The 18864-nt window shown below is 38.5% G+C and overlaps 1 protein-coding gene across 2 annotated transcripts in view; it reads left to right on the forward strand.

Annotated features, from left to right (window-relative positions):
- LOC141442203 (lateral signaling target protein 2 homolog) overlaps positions 1-18864 on the forward strand; it is a 40515-nt gene that overhangs the window by 18227 nt on the left and 3424 nt on the right. For both annotated transcript variants that reach the window (XM_074107119.1, XM_074107120.1), the window contains exons 3-11: positions 10548-10685; positions 10994-11184; positions 11750-11897; positions 12044-12149; positions 12684-12839; positions 13474-13579; positions 13963-15510; positions 15802-15894; positions 16724-16938. In XM_074107119.1, the coding sequence (XP_073963220.1) occupies positions 10548-10685; positions 10994-11184; positions 11750-11897; positions 12044-12149; positions 12684-12839; positions 13474-13579; positions 13963-15510; positions 15802-15894; positions 16724-16938 (2701 nt within the window). The remainder of the gene's footprint in view (positions 1-10547; positions 10686-10993; positions 11185-11749; positions 11898-12043; positions 12150-12683; positions 12840-13473; positions 13580-13962; positions 15511-15801; positions 15895-16723; positions 16939-18864) is intronic.

An 18864-nucleotide genomic window follows, 5' to 3' on the forward strand; every position in this document is an offset into this window, starting at 1 on the left:
TAAAACTGGTTTACCGGTTTACTGTTTTTTTTTTGCTGTAATAAATTTAGATATCATGTCTATGTGATCGAAATACAACTGCACTTCTTTCATTTCAAGTTAGGATCTTATTCCCTACCGAGAATCAAGGATGTAACCATCTTTCGTACCTACCTAGGCAACCAGAGTATGTATGTGCCAGCAGACGTACCATTTTCGTCTTGGCTTTATTCTCAAGTCTGTTGTGTTATAACAAATTATAAATAAAAAAAAAAATCTCTACGTTGTGTAATCTCATTACAAGCGCGAGTGTTTTAGATCTACACAATGCCTGTTATCGCATAGCAATTTTTAAGCGTTAACAAAGTTATAAAGGTTTGAAATCAAGATAGACGAGGAACAATATTGTCCTCCTTATACATGCTGCATAGAGAAAACGTTGAGAAAGAGACAGGTATATAGATTTTCAAAAATCTAAATCCATTGTTCAACCGATTTAAATTATCTGTTCGCTAAACACTATCTGTATATCTATATTTTCATAATATTATGGCAAAATCAGGAGTTGTCAAATACCGTATTATGTTATTCCAGTACATTTTCCATGGCTCGTTTTACGCGTTATTATTGTAGACCCATAGCCGACCACAATCGGAGCGGCTACGAAACCAGTGAGAAAAACTTTAGCGATTAGTGTAACATGTATTTACGGCATTTGACATGTTTTGAATGCATATCCTCCATATCTTTAGTGATTGTAACGAAAGATAAACACTTATCTTTCGTTACAAAGAATAACGGTATCCTGTCTTTTGACAGAGGAATCGTTTGAAAAATGCATCATTTGGCAGTATTTTATTAGGTTGGTTCGATCAGTAGCAAAATTTGAGCTCCTAATTCGTATTTTTTTCTAGAATTTAAAACCTAATCGCATGGCTTATGTTTAGTTCATAATCATTAATTTTATTAGGTATACTCCTTACATATAATAATGTCTAGAGTTGGGATGTTTGGTGGCAATTTTGAACAGTGCAGTGGAGTCGTTACTATAGATATTTTTATGATTGAATTAATGAATGAATGAATGATGCATAAGAATTTGAATAAAAAGTATGTTGTTTAAATTGTCATGGAATGAAATGTAAAAAAAACATGTGTTTTTTGTAATTTTGAAAAAAGTTTGTAGAGAAAACATGATGTGATGGCCTTATAAATCAAACAATGCCTGATGCCAAAAAATACGCTACCCCATAAAGTTAGTTTCATTTCATTTCAATTTACTTTAATAATAGCTTACAAAACAAAAACTTGCTTCTTACAAACATATGTATTAGACATTTAATAACAATTAATTTCACCATACGATGTTAACTGTTAATCTTCTATTAGTTCATACATTTTGACAGCTGAATGTATGAACTAACGTCCATTAACATTTAGGGGCTGTTTCACCATCCATTGATTAGTGTTAACTGACGGTTAAATGTGATGCCGTCTCTATTTGTTTTGTTCGAAAAGACGGAGACGGCATCACATTTAACCGTCAGTTAACACTAATCAATGGATGGTGAAACAGCCCCTTAACATCGTATGGTGAAATTGGTACTAATTATCAGGGTTCGGATTTTTCATCGCACGGTAAGATGATAGAAAACTATTGAATCGATTCAAAACTTTAGTCATATTCATACTCATTATCATTTATTTAAATATCAGCAAAAGATTATAAATAAAAATGCTAAATGCCACACCATGGGCCAAATAATAAATATAATATGAACATTAAGTAAGCTAACTAACTGCTAATTATCCTATATTGGGAGTGAGGCATTAGAGTAAACCAATAGGTTTTTGAAATATAAATTTCGATAGGAATTCCCAACACATCTATCTGATCTTATGACGTGGAACAAGTAGCAATTGGAATTAAAGTTTCAAAATCTTGTATGTTAGGATGAAAAGAACAGATGACTGATAGCTTTAAAAAGTGGAACTTCGAACGTGAATGTGAATGGAAATAGTTCACGCAAAATTTTACATAAGTTAAGTTTTTACCATTCAGTCATTCATTCAATTATAAAAAGTGCGTAACGACGACTCCTCTGCATTACTTGTCCAAAAATGCCACGAGAATCCTAACCCTTAAGAATTTTCTATCTGTTCAATATAATATTTTTTGGAATTTTGTTATAAAGACACATTAAACTTCCAAAATCTACTTTTTGGTTTTAGCCAGTCTGTAAGATGGAAGTAAGCTTTCCTGTGGTTCTAGTAGTCTTTGGCTAATCGAGTGTGTAGCTTACTCGATACGCTTGGGATAGCCAAAGGTCTGAAGAGCGAAATGCTGGCTAACTTCTTGGACGCAAATCGTTATTCTTGGAAACTTTCGCATCAGGGCTAATTTATTCTGGCCGTGGCTTTTCAGAGTCAAGATGGAATTACGAGCATCTTACACAAATATTCGCGTAAATTCTATGAATGAGTGCAGTATACTATTGAATGTACTTGGGATTCATGAGTCACAGTAGGTACGTGTTATCGTACGTGCAGTGCAAAGGAGTGCACACAGAAAACAAGGTAGTAGGTACTGTGGGAAACTGCTATTCAGAATATTAGATATAATGGACAAAATACATAATGATAAAATTGACCATTTCATTAGATTGTAAAATAATCTAACCTCAACCAATTTGTAGTAAAACGATCAAAAACGTTCGTCTTGTTAATAGTTTCACCGAAAATAACATTTATGTGAAGTGACAATTATGTATTCTGTCCGTTCTTTTTAAACTTTATGTATTTTGACAAGTTCGCCTTAAAACATACTGTAGTTTCTCGCTCTTCTTTTCTAACCACACTGTTTTGACATAATGAACTTGCTCAACCAGCAACCGCTCAAGATGAAGATGACATTTACATTTGAAATAGTGTACTTCACGGTGTTGCCTTTAATAATTTTCGGAAGTAGAACAAAACAACACTACTACGTAAATAGTTTTTGTTTATGAAGGAGTTTACCTTGTGTGTAACTGATTGCTTATCACTCGAGTGACGACAGCGGAAAGAACTATGCTATAGTATAGTCGAAAGGAACATTGGTTTGGAATTGTTTCAAGAGCAATCTAGATCCGCAGATGCAGAGAATTAACACGTCTATTTTGGATTGTGTTACGTACGACCTTGTTTCCTTGATTATTTCTTTTTAACACTAACATCTCTCGGCTTGGTTAATAGTACAAACTTTGCTGCAGCTATTTGTGACAGTGATTTTATTAAATTATGGATAACGTGTAAGAATGTCCAAGGTTCCTTATGACGCGTTATGCCCCGATTTAAGTTTCTCCATGTGTAATAAAATCAGAAGTTGTATTAGTTATCTTATTATAAGTCCCTACACTCTTGACGGGTGGTTGTTGGTGGAGGGTTGGGATCTTATTCTTTAGGACGCTAAATAGACGTCAGCGGGTAGCAGGACAGGCTGCGATGCGACGATAGGCTTAACTGTCAGAAAGCGGGGATGAGTCGTTGGGTAAAATAAATATCTGTTAATAGAAATCAAACGTTTGCAGCTGTTTCATCTCGACAATTATTCAACTCTAATACTATAAATGCGAAAGTTAGTGAATGTATGTGTGTCTGTATGTGTATTTATTTATGGGATGTGGGTCTTGCGAATAACAACATACTTACTGACTTTTTATTCCAACTTTCTCACGGGATCCAATAGTCTTGATTATTTGTGGAATTAGAAATTAGAAAAATCCCCGCATTTTAAATCAACAGCCGGAGTAATGATAATGAAGGCTTGTTATAAATAAAATAAGAATAAGCGATGGTTTTTGTTAATATATCAGCTTCCGATAAATAATTGGATTAGTTGGAACGGCAGCCAAGGTTAAATTCAAGTGGCCGATTTCGATTTCGGACAATTTCGACTACACTACCAAGCACCAAGTACCAATTTTAAATATCAGACAGAAGAATATTAATAACAGACTATACAACAAGAGCATAAAACGAGCCATTTTACCCGAGATGTTCATATAGACACATCGAGAGGAAAATGGGTTTAATACTCGAGTTGTACACTCTGTTTTTCACTTCGATGGCGAGGAAATGAAATAGCGCAACAGTGGAAACACTAATTGTTCACTTAGGTACTATGTACGTACCTTTTATTGTTCATGCGTTACTGTATAATTATTCATTTTTAGTTCTATTGATTTATTTTGATTGAATTAATTGATTTTTTGTTTTAATTAAATAAATAAAAAATATTAAAAAATATATGTAGAAACTTCTTTGTTTGTGGCTGTTTACACCTGATTGCCTTGGTCTTAAAAGCATAAAGGTGCGACCAAACCGCTGCTTAAAAAAGGGTGACGGCACGGAATCGCAGTGACGCACCGTATGCGCACCGTTTTTATCGCATGCTCCCCACACCGCTGCTTAAAATACGGAATCACAGTGACGTGTCGTAAACTTCAGGCCTTTACCGAACTAAAGTCGTGACGTTTACGGCACGTCACTGCGATTCCGCACCGTTTGCGTATTTAAAGTAGCGGTGTGGAAAGCATGCAAAAAAAAGACGGTGCGCATACGATGCGTCACTGCGATTCCGTATTTTAAGCAGCGGTGTGGAGAGCATGCGATAAAAACGGTGCGCATACGATGCGTCACTGCGATTCCGTGCCGTCACCGTTTTTTAAGCAGCGGTTTGGTCGCACCTTAAATACGAACTTTACGAGCATGAAAAGTGAAAAATATTTTTTGCAAAATTAATAGCCCCCATTACTGCGTGAATCGGCTTTCGCGTGGAAAAGAGCGCGCATGTAGAGACGGACAAGGATAGGGAGAAAGCGCTTGCGCACGATTCGAATCGCGTACTTCAAGCACGTGTGCGTTCACGCTCATTCTTATCGAACATGTCAAACACTTCACTGTCCTTGCGCAAATATGATGATGATGATGATGATGATATTCTATAGGCGTAGGCTTTATGCGAAAATTCCTCGATTTTAGGCTGTGTATCTAACAGAGGCATGGTTCTCTAAAGGAACCTCGTTCCAGTCTCATAATAGATAAATAAATATATAAGTAGATGATAGATAAATAGATAGGATTCAACCATGCTGGAGCCTTCATGCCTCTGGATTTCAGCAAGCGTTCGATGCTGCAGTATGGTTTTTAGTTTGTTAGGCTTCTTTAGATAAAATGTATTGCCTACTAACATCATTTATAAGTTATTATTGTTACCAAACCATTAATGGATCATCATCAGGCTACAGCAGTCCACTGCTGGACATAGGCCTTTTCCATAGCGCGCCACAACACTCTGTATTCAGCCGCTCGCATCCATCCGCCGCCAGCGACCCTCTTAAGGTCGTCCGCCCACCGTCCCTCAGGACTCTCAGGAGACCCTACACTACGTTTTCCCGTCCGTGGTCCTCCCGTCATATATGCTCCGTCCTATCATATATGGATGCACAATCCGAAATAAATTTATTTAATTTGATATATTCATTTATTAGCTGCACGGGGCAGATAATCATAATCATAACTTAAATATCGCTTTGAAAGTTTTAAATGAGCGCACAGCACACAATGCTTAAAACAACCCATGACTGGTCTCTAATGGACTCACTCAATTTACCTAAAGTATGACACATCGAACTGGAAAACCTAATTAATTAGGATAATGTGCGTATTAATTTGGTAGTCTATTTTTGCGGCTACGTTTTTAGATCCACTAAACACGGAATAGACACATTTATCAATGTTTGGTCGGTGTCAATGTGACAAACAAACTGAATAACTAACAACATGTTATGATTATGAAAAGCCGTGGCGGCCTAGTGGTTTGACCTATGACCTCTCAAGCAGAGGATCGTGGGTACGTTGCGTCCACTCAAGAATACATGACCTCCAATGGCTACCGAAGCCGAAATTTATTTTGTTACTCATAATCATAAATAATTTCATGATTTCTATAGGTTTAATACTCTTTGGTCAAGATCCGTCATGGCGACAAAATATAAAGAGAACTGACGTTGTCATGGCGGTTTCTTTACGGTTTGTGCTAGGATCGCCCCCTGCGCAGAGCTTTGCCTAATGCCCTATTAGGAAAGAGAAATGTTATGTATTCAAATTGTTTAGAGTAGAATGAAAGTTGAATTGAAGGTACCCCAAAGTGTTCCTCAGCGATCCAACTGGTACCTACCTTCACCCGATCGTGAGTCAATCTGGTGGTGGGCCTTCTACGAATCCGGGTTGCGGTCGCCACTCCAGAACTTACTGCCCCATCGGCCGTCAGTTCTACGAGCAATGAGCCCTGCCCACTGCTACTTAAGTCTGGCAACTCTCCGAGCTATGTCAGTGACTTTATTTCTCCTGCGGTTCACCGAAATAGCAAAATACAGTTGTATAAATAATTCAATTTAAGTATACATAATTAAGTACAACGGCCTTGTAATCTAACTAAAAGTATAAACGCATCTGCAATCCCCCTGGTGTTGCAGATGTTTATGGGCGGTGGTGATCTCTTACCATCAGGAGACCCACTTGCTCGTTTGCCATCCAGTCGAATAAAAAAAAGTATTTACTTATAAGTGTTATTGAACTCTGCTTGGATACCTCTTTAGTCGTCTACTTATTGAATAAGTATCCATAGGTACATGTTCATGAAACTTCTTTACTATACTCATAAGTCGACAGAGGTGATATACTTACTTACCTACACATAGAGGAGATATACATTATTGTTTTGTCGTAAGTAACGGTTTTCTATCGCTCAGAATTCTTAATAATAATAAAAAGTAAATACGCTCAGACGATATACTAACATTGAGTACAAATGGAAAATCGACTCCTCGAAATTATACGTCCAAGCAAAAAAATTATGATTTGAAATACAACAACAAGGAAAACTGTCCATGTTAAATGTCCTCAAAAATGGAATTATGTCTGTTTATGTAGCTTGTGTAAAATTTGGTTCTAAATATATTTCAACACAAATACATTTTGACAAAATTCATTTCGGACCGTACATTATTTTCGGACCGAATTCAAAATAATAAATTCATGTCGACGATTTTCCATTTGTACTGAATGACGGTAAATCGCAATCTTACTAATGATGATGAATGATGATATTAAATGAGACAATTCTGAATGCGACTGAAATTTCAATTACAAAAAATAAATATCTAATTAACTCAACAAGCTCTTTCTTTTGATATGTATGTCACATATTTTGAATTCTCCCGCCTAAAATGTGATCCCGTAAATATTGACAAAATATTTATTTACCTTCATGTCTGTGCTTGAGTCATATATATATGTATACCAAACAACAACTTAATTGGCCCAGTAAATTGGGATAAAATTCGGACAGCAGATAGAACCCCCAAGGGTTCTGTTTTGACTATCGAGTTACCCAAAAAACATAAGAATTAATAAGATAATATGCGTGTTTACGCGTTAATATAGACTTATATACACACATGGATGCTGTCTGGCCATAGCAAATGGGCTTGTAAACAATCTCGTAGTCCTTGAACTGTGCTGTTTGCGTACTTTTGTTTCCATTGCCTCGTGTGTGCAACTCTCAGGGAGGCCGAATGAGTCGTAAGGCTGTGACGTCACTAAGCGATAATTTTGAAACGGTTAGGTATAACATGAATAACTGTTAGTTGAAAAAAAAATGGTAACCCGGTTATAAAGTTGCACGATTTTGTTTTAACTTAAATCTACTCACTTAGTTTTTTTTTTCAATTTTTAAGTGCCCCGCTCATAGTTATTAATTAGATTGACAATAACTCATTAATATAAGCAACTAGGTTGGGTGTTCCATTTAATTCTAAGCAAATACATTGATTTACATAAAGTGTCTAGTTCAGTCTAATCATGCCTTATAAGAATAGAGCAAGTTTGTCACCTTTATACTATTTGCTCTTATGTTTAGGGCGTCATTATTGATGAATGTAACATAGTATTAATAATAACATATACTGACGATCCGGTTCTAAAAAAATACTTCTGTTAACACTGGATGGATTGGAGATACAGCCGTTTATAGCGTATGTTATGTTATGTCATATAGTCTACAAATTTATGCGTTCGCATGCAAGTCCGACTCGCATTGGGAAGCTTTATTATTATTTTCCATGACAGCCAAGCCTGCGGCATAAACTAGTGTACGTTGCTCTTCCAGACATCTAATTTTCGTTTTGCGATCCCATAATTATAAACTAAACGATGGCTGCTGACTCACGGGTCATATTCGCTCAAATGTGCGAGAACATAGTTCGTAAGAGGGTCGTTGATGGATATATATCGTGGAGTACATCATCGGGTACACTCCTTGCACTTTGCCAAGTAGTTAATGTTTCCACGTTGATTGCTATAGTCCGGCCAGCATCATAATGTGTTAAAACCAAAGAGCAATGGCAAGCAATGACAGCGTATGCAAAACACAAAATAACACAATATTTAATATTGCTAGCGTCTATTTGCAAAATAGTTGTGCCAGAAATTAGGTAGGGATCAAAAAAAGTTTCGTTGTGACTCGAAAATTAGCAGTATCGTATGAGGCTAATTTTCGTGTAAAAAAGGAATAGCTATATATAATACTCATTTTAGCTAAAGTGTAAATTAAATACGAATAAAATAAATATGTACATACTTTTGAAAGTTAGAGATAATGATGATGAAATGACTACGTCCAGTCGCTTATTATGCATAGTCGCTACCGTTTTCGATTCGAATAGAGTAGACACAGATACACATTAACCGTTTGAAACGGATTCAATAGGGACAGAATTGGATCAACCGTATATTTCATGAACGTACACTTGTATGGTTGATTCAGATTAATACAAAATGCACTTGTGCCGCAACTTTCCAATTGTGGGACTCCACACCCAGTTTGGCCTGATCGCAAACTGTAGAAAGCTATCCTACGCTTTCCTATAGTTCTCTGGTCTGATACATGTTTATTATTTTATGGATCTGTTGCAGATTTACTCGTATTAATTACTAGCGTTTACTATTAGATCCAGCACTTGAATTAATATTCTGGGATTTTACTAAATTATATCAATCAAGGAAATTCCCAGAAATTATATCGTGATCTTTATTGACGTTGCACTAAAAGCAACTGTGCTGAACTTCGTTATGAACCCAGCGGTTGAGATTTCGCGATTTTATGCCGATCCAGTGGAAATATCGGGGTAAAAAGTAGCTTATACCATCACTGTACACCACTTACAAGTACCAAAAATGTTAATTGTACTTTTGTAGTGATACGAATATCACTAATTACTCATTATTTAATAATATCACTAAATTTAACTATTACTTTACAATGTCGTGCAATTAAATATGCATTGTGTTTACATGTTATGCGCTTGACATTCAAGGTTTGTAATTAATTTATACTTATATCTTGCGTAATTATAAGAAAATACATTGTTTTGAAATATCTACTTCATCCTTTAATAATAAAAACTACTGATATAGTTGACATTATAACCTGACAGCAGCATGTGTAGACGCAGATCAGAATTGAAATTTAATGTCACTCATTCAAGGTTGACGTCTGTTTGTTTTCATAGCTGTGACTGACAGCGCTGATACACACGAGCACGTATATATGTGTGTAAATGGTGTATGACTGTTTGTATGAGTCATGCTCTATTACGCGACCAATCAGTTGTTAATGTTAATCTCGTTGAATAGTATTTACTATACATCTTAGTAGTAGTGTATCGATAAATAGCATAAGTGCGCCTTCATGTGCTTGTTTCTCGTAATATAAATGTGTCCACACTTACCAGTCAAATGTGAATAAATCTAGGTACAGTCGCGAACAGGGTTTTTCGGAGCCACTTGCGTAATTTGGCCGTGTAACGTTATTCTGGTTTATTAATGTGACAATATTTACTACGATTATTTATAACCCGGCTAAATAATGTATAGTGGCGAGTGGCTAAATAATCATGGTTTGCGATGGTACATCAAATTCTTATACCTGTGTATTTTTGTATTTCCAAACCGTAATTGGTAAGCACCATACAATGATAATCACATAACTGAACAGCAAACTAGCACAAACATTTATTTCTCTCTTGTGCGTGTTTTTTTCCGTAGACGGTAGAAAAGGCTCGTACCCTAGATATCGAAGGCTATGAAATACCCGTGTGGCCTACTGACATTGCCGTCTGTGAGATCCTTGTCTCGTCGTTCTTTCACTCCCAACTAATTGAAATACTCACAGAAACAGAAAGGTTACATTGTTCGTTATTGAAGCAAGTGATTGGGAGATCACAAGTCCCTCACACTTCTTTAATTTTCAATTTTTCCCAATCAAATGACTCAATGGAGAATGCAATCAATCAAATCTCGGCTTCCCAGAAAAAAAAGCAGGAAGATTTCTAGTGCTTTTAGCGGGATTTGAGAGAACGTGTCAAAGACAGGCACAAATCCTTCGCCCAACTATCAACTCTACTACTGTAGTGGTTGTTATGTGCTACTAACAAAAATAATCTTACCAAACTTTTTCTGTCCAGGACCGGGTGCTGAACATCATCAGTCAGATAATGGACCAGTTGTTGGGCGACGAGCGGGTTGCCAGAGGGTTTCGCGTCAAGTTTCCTGAGGATGTCCTTCAGGATAATTTGGCTGGGCAGCTATGGTTTGGGGCTGAGGTTGGTATTTGACAGCTTTTGCGAAATCATCTCCTATGGTCATAACGAGTAGAAGCAAGGACACTGCAATACGCATAAAATTCTTCCGTTCCCTTACGCGTGAATCTTGCGCTTTGTGGCCTTCCAAAAAGCTAAATACTTAAGTGTAACGTCTCGCTGGTGTACTCACTTTTGGTGTTTACGGCAGGTGCAAATTTAAACAGCCTGTCAACCTCAACCCTGTTTCCTGTTTCCTCCGCCACCATTCATTAATATGGACCTCAGTTATTTATTCTTTCAGGGTTATTAACTAAAAATGTTGTTTCCAGTGTCTAGCCGCTGGTTCATCGATAATGAATCGCGAAGAAGAGTCAGCCGCCATGCGTCCCCTCGCCAAAGCTTTGACTCGGAGCCTTGAAACGGTGAGGTCGTTGCTGCGAGAGCAATGTCTGCGACCGCGAGGGTTGGCACTGTCGCAACACGACGATATGCTGCATGAGAGTCTTAGGATATTTGACAAGTAAGTATACCGAGAAGCTGTTGACTTAATTCGTGAAGGAGTAAGGGCTGTCTTGAGATCTCTCGCCAAAGCCTTGCCTTGGGGTTGCAGTACAATATGCTGCTTGAGAGTCTTAGATAAGATCTGCTCACTTGTGAACCTTCTATGTAGCTGGAGCCTCTACCTAAAGTGCGAAATACCTTCAGACACTTTGCTTCTACTGGCCGAAGTCTTGAAACTTTCTTGCGACTTCTAGGTTGGAACCTCCTAGAAAGAGAATCATAGTCACATTTCTCTTTCGTCTCCTCAACAAAATTGAATCTTGACGTAATGTTCATAAAGTTCAATGGGAAAAATTATCTATTTTGAGGTACGAGTTTTTTTTTTAAAGTAGTGACGATTTGTGTTCGATGGTTTATAGCGATGATGCAAAAGAAAGCAATCGACGCGCTTAGAATTTGTTGCGACATATTTTTAATTAAGGTCAATTGACAAGTGTAGCAGTACCTACTGTTTGGGCTCCGAGTCGTGTAGCGTCCGTTGAAATCAATATTTGCATTAATTATGATTTCCTTCTACCTTTCAGACTATTCGCAGAGTTCGAGTTGTGCTACGTAAGCGCGATGGTGAACGTTAAGACTCCCCATGAGTTCGAAGCGCAGCAGCTGATATGTGTCCTTTTCTCTGAGAGTCTGCGACGGGCGTTGAAGCAGTCGCTGCTTACTCAGGAACAGGTGAGTTGTTTTAATCATCATAGCCTGTAATTTACATGTCTTCAGACATAGGCCTCTTCTCCATTTCTCTACGCCCGACGATCCATTTTCATTTGCATCTATCCGCCATGTCATGTACTATATACTTACTTCGTTGATAATTTCAGGTGGATGCATACGATCCAGCGTTGATGTTCGCTGTACCTCGGCTTGCTATCGTCAGTGGGCTACTCATCTACTCCAGCGGGCCCTTGAGTATAGACAAATCACCAGGTATATAAAGAGGCGTTTGTCAACACCCCAAAATGGTCGTAGTAGTATTTTCAAAAATTTAAAATCATTTATGCACTTTAGACACTTTACGCGTCATTTTTTGCCCATGCTCGCACCTCTGGATTTTATATTTGAAATTCACCATACCTTTACGGTGAAGCTGTTTTAATTAGCAGACAGGGGTGTCAGTAAAATGCATGCAAAAATATTTTTTTTTTCTTTTATACGAACCTTATTCTAAGGCTGTGTTCCCACCAGAGAAGTGCAAGGAATGTGTTTTTGATGAACCAACAGACACGCTTCATTTACCTAGCCTCGCTCTGCTCAGCTGTTTCCAGATCGGTGCTGTGCGATGGTAGGTAAATGAAGCCTTTCTATTGGTTCATGACAAATACATTCATCGCACGTCTCTGGTGGAAACGCAGCCTAAGCGTTACAAACTCAACTAAAATTTTGCAAATAGGCGTTCTAAAGTGATGCACTAAAATACGACAGTCAGTTTCTTTTATATATGTTTAGTTGTTCTAATTTCAGAGGAGATGTCGGACATGTTCCGCCCCTTCCGCACACTGTTGCACAAGATCCGCTCTCTCCTATGGACACTGGACAGACGCGAGCTGGTAGCGCTCGAGCGTTTACTGTGCACCAACGAAGACGTGTCCAGTCTCGCCACCATGGACATACCGCAAGGTAAGTCGACGGCCAAGTGCGAGGCGGACTCGCGCATCGAATTCCGTACTAATATTTAGCTATGTCAAAATCTCTTTAAACCTTCTTGACTTCTGTTAATTGCGACAGACGGCTCAATTAATTAAAAGAAACTACCTAGTAAATAGCTTTACGACAAATTGAAAAAGAAACACGTATGATTTCAGAGTAATTTATAAAGATAAATAAACAAACTTGACTAGTGATATTGGTATTGACAAAAGAGATATAAAATAACTCATATTTTAAACTTCATTTGTCAAATGACTATTAAGAATAATAAAACAGATAATAAGCATTAAATTAAAAAAAAAACTATCCTAGACTTAAAAAACTTATATAAAATAAAAACTAAAACAAATTACTTAAAGAGTAGGTACCCCTTAGGTAAGCTTCCTCGGACAAAGAATTTGTCAAATATGTATGAATCAAATATGCTTTAAATAAAACGATATAAATTAAGAACCTTTTTACTGCGCATAATAAACAGTAAAAAGTTCAATCAGTAGCAACACATTTCCAGAAATACACGTGTATACCTGTTTTCTGTGTTGGTTTACTATGTGGTGTCCAATAACGAGCCATTGCACTGTATTGTTTTGTGGTTATTTTGCAGGCACCGATCAGCCAGAGGATCCATCATGTCAATACCCAGATCTTGGCGAATTCGTGTCCCGCTTTTACGCAGATCACGCGCACTGTCGCGATCTCTACACGCAGAGGTCAGTACAATTGCACATATTAGTTTAAAATTATTATTTATGAGGCTGTATGCGAACAATATCACACTGAAGGGGCGGGGCTGGTCGTGCGCGGGTTTACCAATACAAATTGCTAAAAAGTGTATTAAAAACCAAACCTTCTACCAGCTTGTTAGTCGTCGCAGAGCAGAAAAATACTGTTCATAAACTTGCGTTTGAATTTTGGGAAAAGGAAGATTGTTTTAGTTAGTTGAAATTAGATAACTTTGTTCTAGTTTTTCATGCATCCGAATTCTAGAAAATTAAATCCCATATCTGCTTGTCTGTAATTCCCGTGTTATTTCAATTTAAAATCAAATTATCTCTCTAATGTCCTCGATAGTTATTTTGTTTATTTTTTACAGTTCCAGCGAACCCACAATCACAGATAGCGACTACCTGCCGGACTACATAGAAGTGATGACCCCCATCATCGACGGCCTCCGACGTCTCAGCGAGACCACCGTTGAAACAGAACACGAATCCGACGACAGCAAACCGGCCGACAGACACTATTCCACAGACACAACAAGCACCGACACATTCCAAACCAACGACAACTTCTTAGACGCCAACCCCAAAACCAGAAAAACAAGCAGAGCAGAAAGTAGCGACCTGTCCTCATTAAGAAACCTATCGACTAACGGTCTCATGATGTTTGATCCTTTAGTTATAAACGCTGGGAATTCGGGAGACAACGCCAACAGACAACTACCCGATCATGACCTGGTCACGTCACTTAACGAACAGGTCACTGAAATAGCTGATAGGTTATCATCAATAGTCGCTAGCGATGTAGATATACTAGAACATAATCAAATGCATTCGTTCTCAACTAACGACGTGCCTACGCTTATTTCCACTGAACCAGCGGAACCGTACAGTTTCAGTGGACCCAAGAACGAGCAATTAAGCTGTATGCCCTCAACTAGTCACGGATATCTCATACCAAACGCAATCAGCCAAGAGCCCGTAGTCCTAGCTTCCTTATCGCATAATAACTCCGCCGTCTTCAACCAAGAAGAAGACAACACTAACGGTGCTATACCAAATACTGATCTCCCACTAATAATACCAGACAATATCGACGCTGACATTGTCAATACTAACATATGTATAGCTAACGCCAATTTGAGTTCATTATTACTAACAAACGAAGAGTTTCGGCAGAACTTTATTGATAATAACGAAGTGACGGATGACAACACGAGTTTTCTGTCAGCGAATACTCATTTGGACAAAGTGAATGAAGAGGAGAGGGTTAAGTTTATGCTCGGCTATGAGAGCGAGCACGAATCACCGGTCGATTCAGGCGTCAGTACTGAAAATACTAGTTTAGATAGATCGCCTGACACCGACCAGAGCAAGGAAATTAAAGAGAACCATTTCATGCAGCAGAACAGGGTACTAAAAAGTCCTGAAGACGACAGAATAGAGGACAAGGCCGGAAGTACTCTAGAAAGTTCCTTTTCAAATGTAAATAACGGTGACGTTAGTGTAAATATAAATTACGTAGAGCAAGATACTCAGAAGAACGAAGCGTCGTCATCGAATATAAATGTAAATATAGATAGGTTAGAAGAAGAAGAGAGTTCAAATTCTAATGATAAGTTACAAGATTGGGGTGCGAACCCTCCCGATGAAGAATATTCGACTATAGACGAGGTTGTTACGGAACTAAGAAGACATAGGGTAGCAGATAAGAATGTTAGTTCGCTAGAAGACAATAATTCCGACCTGCCTAATTGTTCGCACGGCAGCAGCTCGAGACAAAAGAAGACTAAGAAGTCAACTTCCAAAAGTAAGAAGAAGAAGACTAAAATGTGGTCTCCAGGGACAGTGATATTAGACAATCGGTCCGCTCAGAGCCGGATACCGCTGAGATTGAATTTAGACCATTTAGTTGACGAAAGGTTTGTTTCAAGACAAATTCATTTATCACCTTACATTACTCAGTTTCCCTTTGTAACTAAATATCTTCGTCCTTATCTATATTTTTTATTGGTACGAAACATTTCGGACATATCTCGGCTCTTAATACGTGGTACGTGAGTGACCTGTGTATCAAATTTAATAATTATGTATGTGTCTCAATTTTTAATTCAAAGAAGCTAAGGAAAATTAACTCTTCCCATCAACCATTTACCAATATCACAATTATTGAGGTTAACTATGCGAAATAAATGTTTCTCAAACAATTCCAGCGCTTCTTCAGAGTGCGCCGACGACGAACAAATTGCGCTGGCATTGCAAGCGCAGGAACTGGCTGCGAGACAGCAAGCGAGGGGTAAATTTAAGTAAGTGCCTTTACTATATGAATGAATATTGGTAATTAATGAGGTATTGAAGAAGAATATCGTGACCTCTCATGCTAGCCGTGCAGGGATCATATTATGAGTAGATGAATAAAAGGAAATCGACCGTTATGTCTTGTTAATATACTCAGTGATTAAATTTCGCATCGGTTTCATACGGACGAACGGATTTTTTTTCTGAGACTAAAACTGTTAAGGATATATTTGAGAACTATTCTAACTACAGGTTAAGTTAGTTTTATAACAAACCTGAAATACCTAATTTTATGAATTAAATTCGGGTTTTGTTCCGCGTACCTTGATTTTAGAGAAGCTCGATATTTCGGCACAGTTGCATGCGCCATGATCACGAGACGACTGTACCACTACCATGAGTTTACAGTGACCGTACTCGATAGCGACGGCGTAAATTATTTGTAACGGCGCTGTTCAATTCTCCATACAAATAATTTGCGCCGTCGCTATCGAGTACGGTCACTGTAAACTCATGGTAGTGGTACAGTCGTCTCGTGATCATGGCGCATGCAACTGTGCCGAAATATCGAGGTAAAATCAAGGTACGCGGAACAAAACCCGAATTAGTAATGATATGATAGTAATAGTAATAATAATGATATGATATGACCGCGAAGTCTTAAATATTGTCCTGAAGTACCTACTTACGGTTTTAAAAAAAATCGTCCGTGTGAAATTGTTTGGAAATGGTTCATTTGCGACAAATGGTTTCGGCGAAAAAATATTGAATGTAAAGAAAGGAAGGACTTTCCTATTTTTATTTGAAAGGTTTTAAGTGAACATAATGTCATTCCAGATCGAGTGAGGACCTAATCCACCGGCTCTTTGTCTGCATCGCGGGCGTGGCCGACCAGCTCCAGACGAACTTCGCGGCGGACCTCCGGAATATACTCAAGTCGGTGTTCCTCATGAACCAGACGCCGGACGAGCCGGAGCCTGAACCGGAGCCTGAGCCGGAGACAAAGTGTGATATCGAATACGCGGCTACGGAGGATCAGGTTATACAGAATGGTGAGTTTTGAGTTTGTATTAAAACGTCCAGATGTAGCACATAATGGTTTTCCATCGTATTTTATCACAAAAGTTCGTATTTATCGTGCTCTCTCAATTCAGCATCCATCATACAGCCGTACATTTTTCATTTTGACATTTGTTACTTAATAATAAAGTTCCATATTAATATTTTGTGTTGCATACATAGGTACACATTATTTGTTGTTGTATCGACACGCTCTGTGAAAACTCCAAGTTTATCCCTTTTATGGTTCAAAAGATACACCGCTGTGACACTCGCGCAGACAGGCCGACGTATAGACAGCGCAGCGGTTCGTCCTATATGTATTCTAAAACCGGGCACCGCACGGAAAACAAACAATAATTATACTTAAACTTTAAGAGCGCTTTCACATACCTATAGGCGTTTTTGTCGCGCGAAAATTTAATATGTATGGATACGAGCCGCGGTACTGCAGCGCGACTTAGAAGCGCTACAGTCGCGCGACAAAAACGCCTATATGTGAATGCGCTCTTAGAGTTGCAGTGTTGAACTGTACTGATTCTTAACCTTAACACATGTCGGTTACAGGCAGTTCGTTTGACAGCGTGTACTCAGCCGAAGAAGTGTACGCGGACAGCACGTCGGATACGCCGTCCGAAGGGTCCCTATGCCGTCGTAACACGGCCAACAGTAACGCGGGGGCCGAGCCCGGCAAGGCTAATGAACGGCCCGCCGGCCTGCAGAGCTCGGTGTCTACCGGGGATCTCACTTACAGGTTAGCCGTGCCAAATTATGTTCATAGCTCGGACTGGTCGTCGCAAAACAATCGCGACACGGTAATAGAACAAGATTAATAGAGTCGCAGGGTGTCCACTTTCTGGAATGTCAGGGAAAGTCAGGGAAGCTCAAGGTGGTCAGGGAAATTTGCTAGAAATCCAAAAAGTTAAGGAAAAACTCGTGATTTCCCAAAACTTAGCTCGATATTTTGACACCAGTCGTTCCAGTTCTGGGCGATGTATTAATTAAAGAGTGGCACCATAAAAAAAAGTCAACGAAAAAGTGAGCATGTTTGGTGTGCAGTGAATTATTCCCATCATCGGGTCTAGCTTAGTATCTCGGGCAGTTAAAAAAAATCACAAGACCAGCTTTGAGTACATGATTGATCAGTTAAATTTAGAAATGTGGTCAGGAAAAGTCAGGGTTTTTTTTTTGGATTTGTAGTGGGCACCCTGAGTCGTATTATGTACAGTATTATTTAATTATATTTTTCCATTACATTTATAATGGTAACCCAAAATAGACCATACCCACTTATTAACCGTTTCTAATTTTATTATATTTAAAATATTTAGAAATTACCATGTAAGTAATGGTTCTAATTTCAACTGTCATAAAACTGTTTCAGGAATGCCACTTTGCCTAAACTATGACAGAAATCAACTAAAACAGGCCAAATGTTAAATTACGATGATATCTACTTTAGGTATTACAGACTATTTAATCTTGTTCTATTTCTATGTCTGTTTTAGCGATGAGATGATCCTAACGTTTCTGACGCTCGTGATCGCAATCAAATGACAGATTTCGCATACAAAAACTGTCATTTGATTGCGATTGCGAGCGTCAGAAACGTTAGGCAATACGGCCTCTGTCCGAGCTATGAATATAATTGCTTGACACTTCAGGTGCCGTCGCTTTATAATTGAGTTCCGACTTTTCCCGATGGAAAACCATAACTACAGCTGTATTAATTTATTATTTGGCAGCAGGGAGCGTGAGACGCGCACACCGCCTCTCGGGCCGGAACGTGCGCCGGAGTGGGTGCCCGACATAGCGGCGCCGGCTTGCATGCGTTGCGCCGCGTCCTTCACTGCCTTCCGCCGCCGACATCACTGCCGTCACTGCGGTAATATATACAATACATTATCATCATCAGGCTA

The sequence above is a fragment of the Choristoneura fumiferana genome, chromosome 25 (assembly GCF_025370935.1).
Source record: "Choristoneura fumiferana chromosome 25, NRCan_CFum_1, whole genome shotgun sequence".
NCBI classification, from domain to species: Eukaryota; Metazoa; Arthropoda; class Insecta; order Lepidoptera; family Tortricidae; genus Choristoneura; species Choristoneura fumiferana.